The sequence below is a fragment of the Pseudorasbora parva genome, chromosome 3, assembly GCF_024679245.1.
Source record: "Pseudorasbora parva isolate DD20220531a chromosome 3, ASM2467924v1, whole genome shotgun sequence".
NCBI lineage: Eukaryota > Metazoa > Chordata > Actinopteri > Cypriniformes > Gobionidae > Pseudorasbora > Pseudorasbora parva.
The window spans coordinates 6,275,948-6,291,210 of NC_090174.1; the positions used below are offsets into that span (position 1 = coordinate 6,275,948).

General features: G+C 40.1%; 1 protein-coding gene and 1 pseudogene across 4 annotated transcripts; both read left to right on the forward strand.

Moving 5' to 3' along the window:
* Positions 1-349: 349 nt before the first annotated feature.
* LOC137070491 (uncharacterized protein C3orf85-like) lies at positions 350-12,067 on the forward strand. 4 transcript variants are annotated; one of them, XM_067437684.1, is made up of 7 exons: positions 350-1,323; positions 2,545-2,640; positions 6,529-6,583; positions 7,862-7,941; positions 8,047-8,171; positions 11,556-11,641; positions 11,734-12,067. In XM_067437684.1, the coding sequence occupies exons 4-7, from the start codon at positions 7,896-7,898 to the stop codon at positions 11,807-11,809; spliced, it is 333 nt and encodes a 110-aa protein (XP_067293785.1). In that variant the 5' UTR covers positions 350-1,323; positions 2,545-2,640; positions 6,529-6,583; positions 7,862-7,895; the 3' UTR covers positions 11,810-12,067. The 4 variants fall into 4 exon arrangements, with proteins under 4 accessions (XP_067293785.1, XP_067293788.1, XP_067293784.1 ...); XM_067437687.1 differs by lacking the exon at positions 2,545-2,640 and having other exon boundaries at positions 373-394; XM_067437683.1 differs by lacking the exon at positions 350-1,323 and having other exon boundaries at positions 2,288-2,640.
* LOC137072206 (5S ribosomal RNA) lies at positions 1,504-1,620 on the forward strand (annotated as a pseudogene).
* Positions 12,068-15,263: the final 3,196 nt, after the last annotated feature.

Below are 15,263 nucleotides of genomic sequence, written 5' to 3' on the forward strand. Positions count from 1 at the left end.
GTGTCAAAATGAGAGTATTTTGTATTATCCAAAGGATTTAAGAAATGTATTAGCAATAATATAGTGGCCCCAAGTTGTTGGCCATACTCAAAAATATGTGCTTGTGTTTGGAATAGTACGTTTATAAAGCAAGGGACATTTGCACATAAATGGAACATCGTTTTTGTTTTTTTAAACCTAAAATTTTCTTTGGGATAATGTCTGTCAGGATAAACCAGACTCAAGACAGATATAACCAATCCCAACAGTTGTTTATTGAACGGATGGGAGAATGGCACATTCAAAGTCTTTGAATGAATGCAGGTGGATAACTTGCATTTCTTTTGGTTGTAGGTTGAGAATGGTGATGATGACGGGGGGACCTGGATGAAGCCTACACCTCTTTACGAGCACGGTGAGTGTACAGATAATCTTATTCTACAGGTTTCAGGCACAAAGATGAAGGAGATTGCTGGACCAGTGGCGACCAAAGAGTCTTAGAGCTGGGTGGGACTAGTGGCCACAAACAGGATATGGATTGAAGTCAGACCAGTGGCAACAAAAGAGACTTGGAGCTGGACGGGATCAGTGGCGATGAAGGAAACTTGGAGCTGGGTGGGACCAATGGCAACAAAAGAGAATTGGAGTTGGATGGGACTAGTGGTGAAGAAGGGGATTTGGAGCTGGGCGGAACCAGCAGCAATGAAGGAGTAGACTTGGCTTGGATATAGGAGGGCATCAGGGAGTCTATCGTATTAATTGTGCTAATAGGCAGCAACTGTACTCCAGGGAGGGGGACATTGTTGGACATTTATTGACATAATTCCACATCATCAAATTCCACTCAAAATCCCCACTGGGACAGCCATGGGTGCAGGATCTCGCACCTGGTTAGACACAATGACTGGCTAAGGCGCTGGGTGAGTATGGCTGCAGGCTCAGGCTCCGGGTTGAACTTCTCTATTAGCGTCAGGACCATGGCATTAGCTCTGGGTCTGTGGTGGTCTCTGTCTCTGTGTTGGGTTGGTTAAGGGGCAGTCTAGTTTTTAGGTGGGTGGCGTCTCTGAGATAAAGACAGACAGCATCAGGAGGATCGTGTCTTCATCCACTTCTCCTAGCTACTCAGCCTTAGTACATATTTTAGATATCATTCCAGGGTACAGGTGGTAGTTCCTGCTGTTAACTGTTTGGAAGAGATGATCATTCAAATCACTCCAGAAGACAGTCTTTAGGGTATTGTCAGTCTAAGACACCAGGTGGGAAAGCTTGAGGAACTCCTCCACAAAGTCTTCTAGGGCGGCCATCTTGTGAGAGAGAAGAGGAGCAGGTCAGTGGTGTGGACAGGTAAATATGCCGCTGGGTTCATCGCCATTAGATAGGGGGAGTCGGGTTTATTCTGACAGAAGGCCAGACACAACTTCAAAAATCAAAATTCTGTCATAATTTACTCGCCCTCATGTTGTTTCAAACTTGTATTTTTAATTTTAACCAGTTTCTTACTTTTGCTGAACACAAAAGAAGATAACCAGCAGCCATATCACCCTGTAGCCCAAGACTGGTTTCCCACTGAAGCTAAGCAGGGCTGAGCCTGGTCAGTACCTGGATGGGAGACCAACTGGGAAAACTAGGTTGCTGCTGGTAGAGCGGTTTATGAGGCCAGCAGGGGGCGCTCACCCTGTTGTCTGTGTGGGTCCTAACACCCCAGTATAGTGATGGGGACACTATACTGATAAAGAGCACCGTCCTTCGGATGAGACGTTAAACCGAGGTCTCGACTCTCTGTGGTCGTTAAAAATCCCAGGATGTCTTTCGATAAAGAGTAGGGGTGTAACCCCGGCATCCTGGCCAAATTTGCCCATTGGTCTCTGTCCATCATGGCCTCCTAATAATCCCCATATCCTGATTGGCTTCATCACTCGGTCTCCTCTCCACCAATCAGCTGGTGTGTGGTGGGCGTTCTGGCGCAATATGGCTGCCGTCGCATCATCCAGGTGGATGCTGCACATTGGTGGTGGTTGAGGAGATTCCCCCCTTCAATGTAAAGCGCTTTGAGTGCCTTGAAAAGCACTATATAAATCGAACGTATTATTATTATTAAGATATTTTGAAGAATGTTTGTAACAAAGGAGATAGAACAACCATTGACTACCATAGTATTTTTTCCCTTCTATGGTAGTGAATGGTTGTTCTGTCTGCTTGGTTACAAACATTGTTCCAAATATCTTCTTTAGTATTCAGCGAAAGTAAGAAACTCATACAGGTTTGGAACAACATGAGGGCGAGTAAATTATGACAGAATTTTGATTTTTGGGTGAACTTTCCCTTTAAGTTGTTGGTCTGACCTTCTGTCAGAATAAACCAGACTCAAAGACAGACATAACCAATCCAAACAGGTGTTTATTAAACTGGTAGTAGAATGGCTCAGTTCAGGCGAGTGAATGGCACATAAACAGTCTGTGAATGAACTCTTGCAGTTCTTTTGGTTGTAGGTTGATAATAGTAATGATGACGAAGGACGTGGATGGAGTTTATCCTGGTTCTGATTGGAATGCTGATTGGGAACAGGTGCAGGTGGTGGCCGAGTGAGGGACAGGAGGGATGCTTGGAAATGTAGTTCCTGACTGAACTGGTGAAGATGGCAGATGGAGCTTATGTGATAGTGTGAGAAGTGTGCTACTTCTCAATAAATGCTATTTGACTTGATATTTGGTACATAATCCAATGACATTCATGTATCGTAGAGTCTGGTTTACATTTCTAGATACAAACCCGATTCCAAAAAATGTGGGACATTGTACGAATTGTGAATAAAATCAGAATGCAATGATGTGGGTGTCATCAGAATACAACATAGATGACTTATCAAATGTTTAAACTGTGATTTTTTTTTTTAATTTTAAGCTAGAAATAAGTGTTAAGATTTAAAATTTCATGGCATCAACATATCTCAAAAAAGTTGGGACAAGGCCATGTTTACCACTCTGTGGCCTCCCCTCTTCAGTTTATAATAGTCTTCAAACGTCTGGGGACTGAGGAGACAAGTTGCTCAAGTCTAGGATTAGGAATATTGTCCCATTCTTGTCTAATACAGGCTTCTAGTTGCTCAATTGACTTATGTCTTCTTTGTCGCATCTTCCTCTTTATGATGCAGCAAATGTTTTCAAGGGGTACAGATCAAGGGCAGTATTCGCAAAACATTTTATCCTACCACTGAGTTCTCCTAAATGATATTTTTATTATATATATATATATATATATATATATATATATATATATATATATATATATATATATATATATATATATATATATATATATATATATATATATATATATATATATATATAAAATAAACCTCCATTTTGTTGACAGTTTATCAGCATCCCTTCTCCACATTTTGCTTTCTTTTTTTTTTTTTAGTTCTAAACTTACATATGGGGGGGTACTCTGGGTTTGGGCCAAATTCCGAGCTCGAATTCCTCCCCCCGGACAGCACGCCAAATACGCATTTAAATTTACTCTCTATAATTATATGTAAGTGTGAACTAGTGAAATGCCAGTAAAAGTTCTTAGTTATGAGTTTTCTCCTAAAACCTATTCTTAAAGCTTCTGAGAGCAACTTTTACTAAGGAATAGTGAGAAGTCTTAAGCTAAGAGTAAGGGCAGGGTCGACCTCATTGCTATGGGTGATGTCATCACGCTTACTAATTATGCCCACAGTGGTTGGCTGATAGTTGAGGGGTATCTGTCATTGATTTAATTATAGAAATGTTTTATTGAACGAGGTGTCATGTTGCTATATTCAGATAAAATGTTTAAAATAAGAATGTTGATATTAAAATAAAGATTTTAAAAAGTAGGCCAAGTGTCACTAATTAAACTAGTATATGTTTAGCTTATTGTCAGACTCTAACATGTTTTCATCTCAAGATATTGCAGAATTCAAGTAAAAATTATGTTTTATAAACAAAGTTCATTAGGAGCAAGTTCAAACTGTCTTTCTAATCGAGATGAGTTATTTATGCAAGAGCAGGTATACACAGCTGAGAGCCGACTCACCTAACATTAGTAACCTCCACAGTTTTCTGCATCCCTTTTGTTTTCTGATTTAGAAGCTAGTTTTAGTGCTAAAATGCTTTGTGAAATACTCTTAAAGCTTAAATTTAGGAGTTCTAAGATTAGGACTAACATGCCCATTATTTTTAAGAGTCTTAATTTATTCTTAATTTAAAATCGGCAAGTTAGGAGCTACTTTTAGCCTTAAGATGTTTTGTGAATATGGCCCCTGGACTGGAGGCTGCGGCCATTTCAGTGCTGGATCCTTCTTCTACGCAGCCATGATGCAGTATGTGGTCTGGCATTGTCATGTTGGAAAATGCAAGGTCTTCCCTGAAAAAGATGACTTCTGGATGGGAGCATATGTTGTTCTAGAACTTGGCTATATCTTTCAGCATTGATGGTGCCTTTCCAGATGTGTAAGCTGCCCATGCCACACACACTCCTGCAACCCCATACTGTCAGAGATGCAGGCTTCTGAACTGAGCGCTGATAACAACTTGGGCTGTCCTTTTCCTCTTTAGTCCTGATGACATGGCGTGATGGCGTCCCAGTTTTCCAAAAAGAACTTCAAAGTTTGATTCGTCTGACCACAGAACAGTTTTCCACTTTGCCTCAGTCCATTTTAAATGAGCCTTGGTTCAGAGAAAACGCCTGCTCTTCTGGATCATGTTTAGATTTGGCTTCTTTTTTGACCTATAGAGTTGTAGCCGGCAACGGTGAATGGCGCGGTGGATTGTGTTCAACGACAATGTTTTCTGGAAGTATTCCTGAGCCCATGTTGTGATTTCCATTACAGTAGCATTCCTGTATGTGATGCAGTGCCGTCTAAGGGCCTGAAGATCACGGGCATCCAGTATGGTTATGGCCTTGACCCTTACGAACAGAGATTGTTCCAGATTCTCTGAATCTTTGGATGATATTATGCCCTGTAGAGGATCATAACTTCAAACTCTTTAAAATTTTTCTCTGAGAAACTCCTTTCTGATATTGCTCCACTATCCTCTGCCCATGTTGACTTCTGAGAGACACTGTCACTCTGAGAGGCTCTTTTTATACTCAGTCATGTTGCCAATTGACCATAGTACATTTACCTTTTCCGGCCTCTTATTGCTACCTGTCCCAACTTTTTTTGGAATGTATAGCTCTCATGAAATCCAACCTGGTCCAATATTCAATAATGAGCATGACATTTTAAAATGAATCGTTTTCAACATTTGATATGATAATATAGAAGTTATCTATATTCTATGGTAAACAAATATAAGTTTAGGAGATTTGTAATTTATTGCATTCCTTTTTATTTACAATTTGTACAGTGTCCAAACTTTTTTGGAATCGGGTTTGTACTGTGATATCTATGATAGATAAAAGTTTGGAGTAATTCAGATGTTTTAATGTTTTTGAAAGAAGTCTCTTATGCCCACCAAGGCTGCATTTGTTTAATGAAAAATACAATAAAAACAGTAATATTGTGAAATATTATCACAATTTAAAAGAACATGGTAACTTTATTTTAAAGTGTCCTTGTTACACGTTACTGTAGTTACTGTAGTAATAACTATAAATTAAATATCCCTAAACCAAACCTAATCCTAACCCTATAGTAAGTACATGGTCATTATTATTACTCAGTACTTAAATGCATAATAACACTGTCACACGGACACCTTAAAATAAAGTGTAAGCAAATATATATTTTTAAATGTAATTTATTCCTGTGATGCAAAGCAACATTTTCAGTATGTTTACTCCAGTCTATAATGTCACATGATCCTGATTTATTGTTATTATTATTATTATTATTATTATCATCATCATCATCATCATCATCATCATCATCATCATTATTATTATTATTATTATCAACACTGTTGAAAACAGGTTTTGCTGCTTTATTTTTAATGAAACCTTGAATAAATAAATATAATTTTAATTTTATTAAGCAAGGATGCATTAAATTGTTTAAAAAAGTGCCAGTAAATAAGTTCTGTTTCAGTAAATTTAACATTCTATTCATTAAAATTTTGTGACAAAAAAATGTATCACTGTTTCCACAGAAATATCAAGCAGCAAATAATGATTGATATTCATAAGAATAAGAAATAATTAATATTTGAGCACTATAGTAACTAGTAATATCTGAGAATCAAATCATCATATTATACTGATTTCTGAAGGATGATATGACACTGAAGACTGGAGTAATGGTGCTGAAAATGCAGCTTTGATCACAGGAATAAATTACACTTTAAAACGTATTCAAATAGAAAACAGTTATTTGAAATGTTTAACAATATTACTGTATTTTTGATCAAATAAATGAAGCATTGGAAACATTTCAAAAATCTTAAACTCACGTTAAACTGATATATTTACTGTACTTATGTAAATGTTATTGCTGTTCTATGAATAGTTGATTCATTGGTCATAGTTCCCACAGAGTTGTGTATTCAGTTCTGAAAGACTCTCCTATTCCCTCTCACACCACAGCCCTAAATTCTAGCAGCTGCCTCTCTTGATCCACGCTCCGCAGACTTCTGCACAGGTAAAACTCACAGCAATACTCTAAAACTAGCGTTTCAGCAAACCTTGTGTAAAATGTGATAGCATAGGTCACTTTGAGTTACCTTTATACAGGTTGTGAGGCAAAGAATCTGGACCTTGGTGCCAATGGCTCTATGATTTCTTATGACTTAAGATGCTTTTGAGAAACAGCCTTTATCATTTGTTGATGTTTTCAATTATTTAGCAGCTAAAAAAATCTAGCAGGTGTTTTTTTTTTTTTTTTGCATGTAGGTACGACTTATAGTAATATTTTAGACTAAAGTTGCTTATGTTAGTTTTTGTTTAATGTTTCCTTTACTTTTCATAAGTACTTTGTTTGAAAGCACTGTATTTGTATAAAACTCAAATATTTAATAAACTTTAATATTTTAGGCAAAATTAGGGGTAACACTTTACAATAAGGTTTCATTTGTTAACATTAGTTAACCTTCATTTTCCTAAAGGGATGTCCGGAGGGGATATTAGCGTTCAGTGACACTACAAGTTTGATTAAACCATTTTTACTTTATAAAATGTATTTTGAGGGAAGAACAATACACTAAACTTAGTTAAGGTATTTATCTGACTAAATTATTTGGCAAAAAAAAAAGGCAAACTTTGGTTATAGGTTTAATTTTACGTTATAAAAAATGCATAGAAAAACAAAAAAAAATCATACACTGACTACATAATCAGTTATTAATATTTTGTTGGTTCTCTCTTGTTTTTGCATGTGTTCATAATTTAATCTTTGTATAACAGCCTGGACAAAAATTATGTCTGCACAATTTTGCATGTTTCATTGCATTATTATTGCAAATAAAACAATTGATTACCAGCACAAATACAAATATGCCAAAATCTTTAACCAAATTTGAATATTTGGTTAAAGATCATAGACCATGACATCCCATTTGGCCTCTATACTGTGCATTAGGTAACATGAACAACCCGATCAGATGTAAATTGCTATAAATAATTTAATGTCGTGGAATGTATACAATGAAAAATACTTAATCTTAGTTTATTTCAACATTTACTAATACATTATTAAAATCAATAATTGCATCTGTTAATATTATGTAATGGTACCGAGCTAACATACACTTACAATGAACAGTTGTATTTATTAACATATGGTAACAAATATTAAATACTGTAACAAATATAATACTCATTGTTAATGCATTGACTAAAGTTTACTAACAGAATCTTATTGTAAAGTGGGTTTTTTTAATTGAAAGTAGATATATTTATGACCATATTTTTTGTATTTTAGAGAGCACAGAGATATTTTCCCTGCTCGTGCACAGATGAAGAGCATGAAGCATATAGTGATTCTGATGACTCTCATAAGTGGTGAATTAATGCACTTTAATTTTGCTTCATAAATTCATGTGGAATTGTTTTTGACTCATACGTCAACAAATGAATAATCGAGTTTTCACCATGGTTTTCACATAGGTGTGTTCACCGCTCCATTTCTGAAGGGGGAGCAGGCTACAAAGTTTTTCCGTGTAAAGAGACAGTCTGCCTTCTGGGATCCCAGTTATTCTCAGAACCAATGGGGTTACACCATTCAAGAGCAGGTGAACACTAGCGATCCATCCACAGTCTCAGATTTGATTTGAAAAAGGTTCAGGTTCATGATGTCATTGACATTAAGGTTCAAAATGTTTTAAAGGTCATGCAGACATCCCAAAACTTTTGGCAATATGAAAATAATGATTTTTGAACAATCAATCCCACTTTTTTGTAGCCTGCAAAAGGTTATATTTGTTCTATTATGAGGTTCTAAACCTTTTGTTATATTTGAATTATACAGGCATTATTTACTTTTTTAATAAGGTGCAGTAAGCAATTTCTAAAAAACTGACACCCCCTACTGCTGATTGCTCACTCTCTCTCCTCCCCCATCATGAGTGGACACGCCCCCTACTGCTGATTGCTCACTCTCTCTCCTCCCCCATCATGAGTGGACACGCCCCCTACTGCTGATTGCTCACTCTCTCTCCTCCCCCATCATGTGTGGGCACGCCCCCTACTGCTGATTGCTCACTCTCTCTCCTCCCCCATCATGTGTGGGCACGCCCCCTACTGCTGATTGCTCACTCTCTCTCCTCCCCCATCACGAGTGGACACGCCCCCTACTGCTGACTGCACACGCTCTCTCCTCCCCCATCACGAGTGGACACGCCCCCTACTGCTGACTGCACACTCTCTCTCCTCCCCCATCACGAGTGGACACGCCCCCTACTGCTGATTGCTCACTCTCTCTCCTCCCCCATCACGAGTGGACACGCCCCCTACTGCTGATTGCTCACTCTCTCTCCTGCCCCATCATGTGTGGGCACACCCCCTACTGCTGATTGCTCACTCTCCTCCGCCATCACGAGTGGACACGCCCCCTACTGCTGATTGCTCACTCTATCTCCTCCACCATCATGAGTGGACACGCCCCCTATTGCTGATTGCTCACTCTCTCTCCTCCCCCATCATGTGTGGGCACGCCCCCTACTGCTGATTGCTCACTCTCTCTCCTCCCCATCACGAGTGGACACGCCCCCTACTGCTGATTGCTCACTCTCTCTCCTCCCCCATCACGAGTGGACACGCCCCCTACTGCTGATTGATTACTCTCCTCCGCCATCACGAGTGGACACGCCCCCTACTGCTGATTGCTCACTCTCTCTCCTCCCCATCATGAGTGGACACGCCCCCTATTGCTGATTGCTCACTCTCTCTCCTCACCCATCATGAGTGAACACGCCCCCCTACTGCTGATTGGCTCACTCTCTCTCCTCCCCCATCATGTGTGGACACGACCCCTACTGCTGATTGCTCACTCCCTCTCCTCCCCCATCACGAGTGGACACGCCCCCTACTGCTGATTGCTCACTCCCTCTCCTCCCCCATCACGAGTGGACACGCCCCCTACTGCTGATTGGCTTACTCTCTCTCCTCCTCCATCACGAGTGGACACACCACCTACTGCTGATTGCTCACTCTCTCTCCTCTCCCATCACGAGTGGACACACCCCCTACTGCTGATTGCTCACTCCCTCTCCTCCCCCATCACGAGTGGACACACCCCCTACTGCTGATTGCTCACTCTCTCTCCTCCCCATCATGAGTGGACACGCCCCCTACTGCAGATTGCTCACTCTCTCTCCTCCCCCATCACGAGTGGACACACCCCCTACTGCTGATTGCTCACTCTCTCTCCTCCCCCATCATGAGTGAACACGCCCCCCTACTGCTGATTGGCTCACTCTCTCTCCTCCCCCATCATGTGTGGGCACGCCCCCTACTGCTGATTGCTCACTCTCTCTCCTCCCCCATCATGTGTGGACACGCCCCCTACTGCTGATTGCTCACTCTCTCTCCTCCCCCATCACGAGTGGACACGCCCCCTACTGCTGATTGATTACTCTCTCTCCTCCCCCATCATGAGTGGACACACCCCCTAATGCTGATTGCTCACTCTCTCTCCTCCCCCGTCATGTGTGGGCACGCCCCCTACTGCTGATTGCTCACTCTCCTCCGCCATCACGAGTGGACACGCCCCCTACTGCTGATTGCTCACACTCTCTCCTCCCCCATCATGAGTGGACACGCCCCCTATTGCTGATTGCTCACTCTCTCTCCTCCCCCATCATGTGTGGGCACGCCCTCTACTGCTGATTGCTCACTCTCCTCCCCCATCATGTGTGGACACGCCCCCTACTGCTGATTGCTCACTCCCTCTCCTCCCCCATCACGAGTGGACACGCCCCCTACTGCTGATTGCTCACTCCCTCTCCTCCCCCATCATTTGTGGACACGCCCCCTACTGCTGATTGCTCACTCCCTCTCCTCTCCCATCACGAGTGGACACGCCCCCTACTGCTGATTGCTCACTCCCTCTCCTCCCCCATCACGAGTGGACATGCCCCCTACTGCTGATTGCTCACTCCCTCTCCTCCCCCATCACGAGTGGACACGCCCCCTACTGCTGATTGGCTTGCTCTCTCTCCTCCTCCATCACGAGTGGACACACCCCCTACTGCTGATTGCTCACTCTCTCTCCTCTCCCATCACGCGTGGACACACCCCCTACTGCTGATTGCTCACTCCCTCTCCTCCCCCATCACGAGTGGACACACCCCTTACTGCTGATTGCTCACTCTCTCTCCTCCCCATCACGAGTGGGCACGCCCCCTACTGCAGATTGCTCACTCTCTCTCCTCCCCCATCATTTGTGGACACGCCCCCTACTGCTGATTGCTCACTCCCTCTCCTCCCCCATCACGAGTGGACACGCCCCCTACTGCTGATTGCTCACTCCCTCTCCTCCCCCATCACTAGTGGACACGCCCCCTACTGCTGATTGCTCACTCTCTCTCCTCCCCCATCACGAGTGGACACACCCCCTACTGCTGATTGCTCACTCTCTCTCCTCCCCCATCATTTGTGGACACGCCCCCTACTGCTGATTGCTCACTCCCTCTCCTCCCACATCACGAGTGGACACGCCCCCTACTGCTGATTGCTCACTCCCTCTCCTCCCCCATCACTAGTGGACATGCCCCCTACTGCTGATTGCTCACTCCCTCTCCTCCCCCATCACGAGTGGACACGCCCCCTACTGCTGATTGCTCACTCCCTCTCCTCCCCCATCACGAGTGGACACGCCCCCTACTGCTGATTGGCTTACTCTCTCTCCTCCCCCATCACGAGTGGACACACCCCCTACTGCTGATTGCTCACTCTCTCTCCTCTCCCATCACGAGTGGACACACCCCCTACTGCTGATTGCTCACTCTCTCTCCTCTCCCATCACGAGTGGATACACCCCCTACTGCTGATTGGCTTACTCTCTCTCCTCCCCCATCATGAGTGGACACACCCCTCTGCATTTACAATGATATGAGGAAAGTTAATAAAACACATTACAATATAGTGCAATAGATAAAGGAATGTGTCTAATGCAGGCAAATGAATACTGGACTGACTTGAGAGCAAATGCTCAATACTACATGGACATGGGAAACCTGGTATTCGACCATTCTCTGGCTGAGTGAGTATCCTAAGTTGTCTAAATGATAAGATTGCGAACACAAAAGTACAATGCAATAAAAAAAGAAATGAACGTCTTTTTTCTCTCCATAGTGAGAACAATAGGCTCTACATGGATATGCTGAGGAATGTAAGAGCACAGCTGGATGCACACACAGGCCAACAGTGATTGATATGGACAAAACCATTGACTGATGAAGTCAATGGAGAGTGCTGAGGCTGCTTTGCTGATCTAAGGGATGTGAGCAGGACAGCAGCCAATATTCTTTGCTATAGCAATAGAGTTCTCTCAAAGATTGCAATTAGTTAGTTTGCAGGAATGCTTTTTAAACACTATGCAGTATGGAGGACTGGGAGAGCTACTTAAAAATAAAATAAATAAAATCCATTATTGGTTTAAGTAATTATTAAATATGTATCAGATAAACAAAATTGATTGGCAAATGCATTTTTGTAAAGTTATTTTTTAATGCAAAAAGATTAATTAAAATAATTTATTTAAATATTTATAATAAATATTTAAATAAATGTTTTTATTTTTTATTTATTTTTCATTTTTATTTTTTTCATGTTAAAAATGTTTTAATTGTTAGTTGATTTCTTTTTTCTTTCTTTTTTAAGTGAATTGTGGCACTTTTAGCCTTTAATATAGCTGAAATATTCTGTGGTGTGACATGCTGTACTCCATTTAAAACTGTTTTAAACATGGCAGACTATAGTTATTATACAGTTCTTCAGATTACACAAAATACAGTTATGGTCAGAATTATTGGCACCCCTGGTAAATATGATCAAAGATGCCTGTAAAAAAAAAATCTGCAATGTTTATCCTTTTGATCTTTTATTAAAAAATGCGCAAAAAATTCATTGAAATAAAGAATTGAAAGTGGGGGTAAATTACATTTTGAAATAAATGCTTTTCTCCAAAACACATTGGCCATAATTATTGGCACCCTTTTATTAAATACTTTTTGCAACCCCCTTTTTACCCGAGATAGCACCTCCGAGTCTTCTTCTGTAATGCTTGATGAGTTTGGAGATCATAGACCATTCCTTCATCCAGAATCTCTTCAGATCCTTCAGGTTCTCAGCTTTTCTCTTCAGCTCATCTCTCATCTTCTAAAGGGTCCAGGTCAGGGAACTGGGACGACCACAGCAGAAGCTTCATTTTGTGCTCAGTCACACATTTGTGTGTTGAGTTTGATGTTTGTTTTGGATTGTTGTCCTGATTGAAGATCCAACCACGGCCCATAATGAGATTTCTAGCAGAAGACGTAAAGATTTAGATTTTTTATTGGTAGGTTTTTGCTAGAAACCATGATACCATGTATCTGAACAAGATGTCCAGGACCTCCAACAAAAAAAAAATAGGCCCTCAACATTAAAGATCCAGCAGTATATTTAGCCGTGGGTGTGGGGTACTTTATATCCCTGTTTGTACTAAAGCCATCTGGTGGATTTGCTGTGAAGGAGCTCTTTTTATAGTTTCATCTGATCACATCCAGGTCCCATTTGAAAATTCCAGTCATGTCTGCCAACTGAATATGCTGGAGATTGTTTCTGGATGAGCGAGGAGGATTTTTTTCTTGAAATCCTCACAAATAACTTGTGGTGATTATAGGGGTTGATTTTTAGTTTTTTTTGTTTAGGCTTTCTGACCCGAAGACTCATCTTATCTCTGCAATTCTCCATCTGTGATCCTTGAAGAGTCTTTTTTCCACTCAAATGCTTTGATTGACTCTCTCTCCTCCCCCACACTGTAAAAAATTATTTAGAAAAAAAGTTACCTGGTTGCCTTAAAATTTTGAGTTCATTGAAATTTAAATTTTGAGTTAATACAATGAAAAAATGTTAAGATTCGACAACCTTTATTAAAATATTATTAAAAGATTTTGTAAGCATATTGGGTAATTGTGTGTGTTTTATTTCTGATTACACAGTGAAACATGCCAAATAGTGCTATTTTCATGATTTGTTATTTTTTTTATGTGGTTCAGATACAAAAATGTTTTGAGTTTCTATTTATTAAACAAATTTCCTTCATTGTGTCAACTCAAAATTTTAATTTCAATAAACTCAAAATTTTAAGGCAACCAGGTTACTTACTTTTTTAAGTTAAACCAACAAAAAACAACCAAAATTTTTGATCACCGCACGTTAGGACAATAGAGACACACCTCCTCTTCCAGATTTGTAACATATTTAGTTGATGGGAGCTTCTTAATTATTACCCTGATGGTGGAAAAGGGGATTTTCAGTGCTGAATCTATTAAATTTGTTTTGTTTTTTACAGCCACTTTCTATTGTGAAGCTCAATCATCTTTTGCACATTAGAACTGATGATGATTACGGGAATTTGGCCTTTGTGTTTCCTCATATTAATATTCCTGTGAAACAAGAAGTAATAGCGAGACAATTTCATGCTCCTAGTCACCTTGGTGTGGTAAAAAAAATCTAAATAATAATGGAAACATACTTGAGAGATATTTTACTCATAACATTTTTTTAGGGGTGCAAATGTTTAAGACCAATGTGTTTTAGAGTAAAGCACTTATTTCATAGGGTGATTTAACCCCTACTTTCAATTATTTTCAATGAAATGTTAGATTTTTGCATGTTTTTAAGTAAAAGACCAAAAGGATAAACAGATATTGTTTTACAGCCATCTTTGATCATATTTACTAGGGCTGCCGATCATTCAGACCACGACTGGACTACTGGAGGACTGACAGTTAATGCCAAAAAAATCTAAATGTAATTAAAAACTGAAAAGAAAACAACTAGAAATGGAGACCACGTTAGCAACTAAAATATTTTATGCTGTTTCTCTCCCTTTTTACATAGGCTAGCCTATGTTTTAATGCTGAAAAGTTGATCATATGTATTATTTGCCAACTTCCTATATTTATATATTCAGAGTGCATTTGCAATTAAGCTACTTAACAATAAAGAATTGTGCATTTTACATTTTGTTGGATTCACTGAAAACTGCTTTTTTTCACTGAAACTCCATTATTGGTTTATTAAGTAATTATTACATTAGATAAACAAAAGTGATTGGCAAATGCATTTCATCCCCCCCCCCCCTTTAAAGGTTTTTAATGCATTAGTTAATTTGTATATTTCTTTCCCAAAAAATAAACATTTTAATGTTTTTTTTTTTTTACATTTTTTTTCAATTGTTTGATGATTTCTTTGATTCACATTTATGTTGGACTCACTGAAAATGTCTTTAGAAATACAAATAATTATTAACTTTTCAAAAGAGTTTAAAAAAAATGCATTTGAGGATAGACTTAATTACAGTAAAACTAAAGATGGCATCATTTCACGCGCGACCTTATTACATCATGCCCAACTGAACTGCATATAGCCTAGCATATAGAGATCGTGTTTTTCATGGCCTATTTTTCATGTGCGCACTGATGCAATTCATTTGCACACAAGCCATTTATCTCTCTCTCTCTCTCTCTCTCTCTCTCTCTCTCTCTCTCTCTCTCTCTCTCTCTCTCTCTCTCTCTCTCTCTGTGCTGGACGCGTTTTATATAGGCTACTGCAACATGTCAAGCCAATGATGCGCGTAACCCCCAGCTTTACGTAACACTTACTGTACAGTTCCTAGC

Coding starts and splice junctions, on each gene's coding strand:
- LOC137070491 (XM_067437684.1), top strand. CDS start 7,896: ATGAAGAGCATGAAGCATATAGTGATTCTGATGACTCTCATAAGTG. Junction 8,172..11,555: donor GTTACACCATTCAAGAGCAG/GTGAACACTAGC, acceptor TGTCTAATGCAG/GCAAATGAATACTGGACTGA. Junction 11,642..11,733: donor TTCGACCATTCTCTGGCTGA/GTGAGTATCCTA, acceptor TTCTCTCCATAG/TGAGAACAATAGGCTCTACA.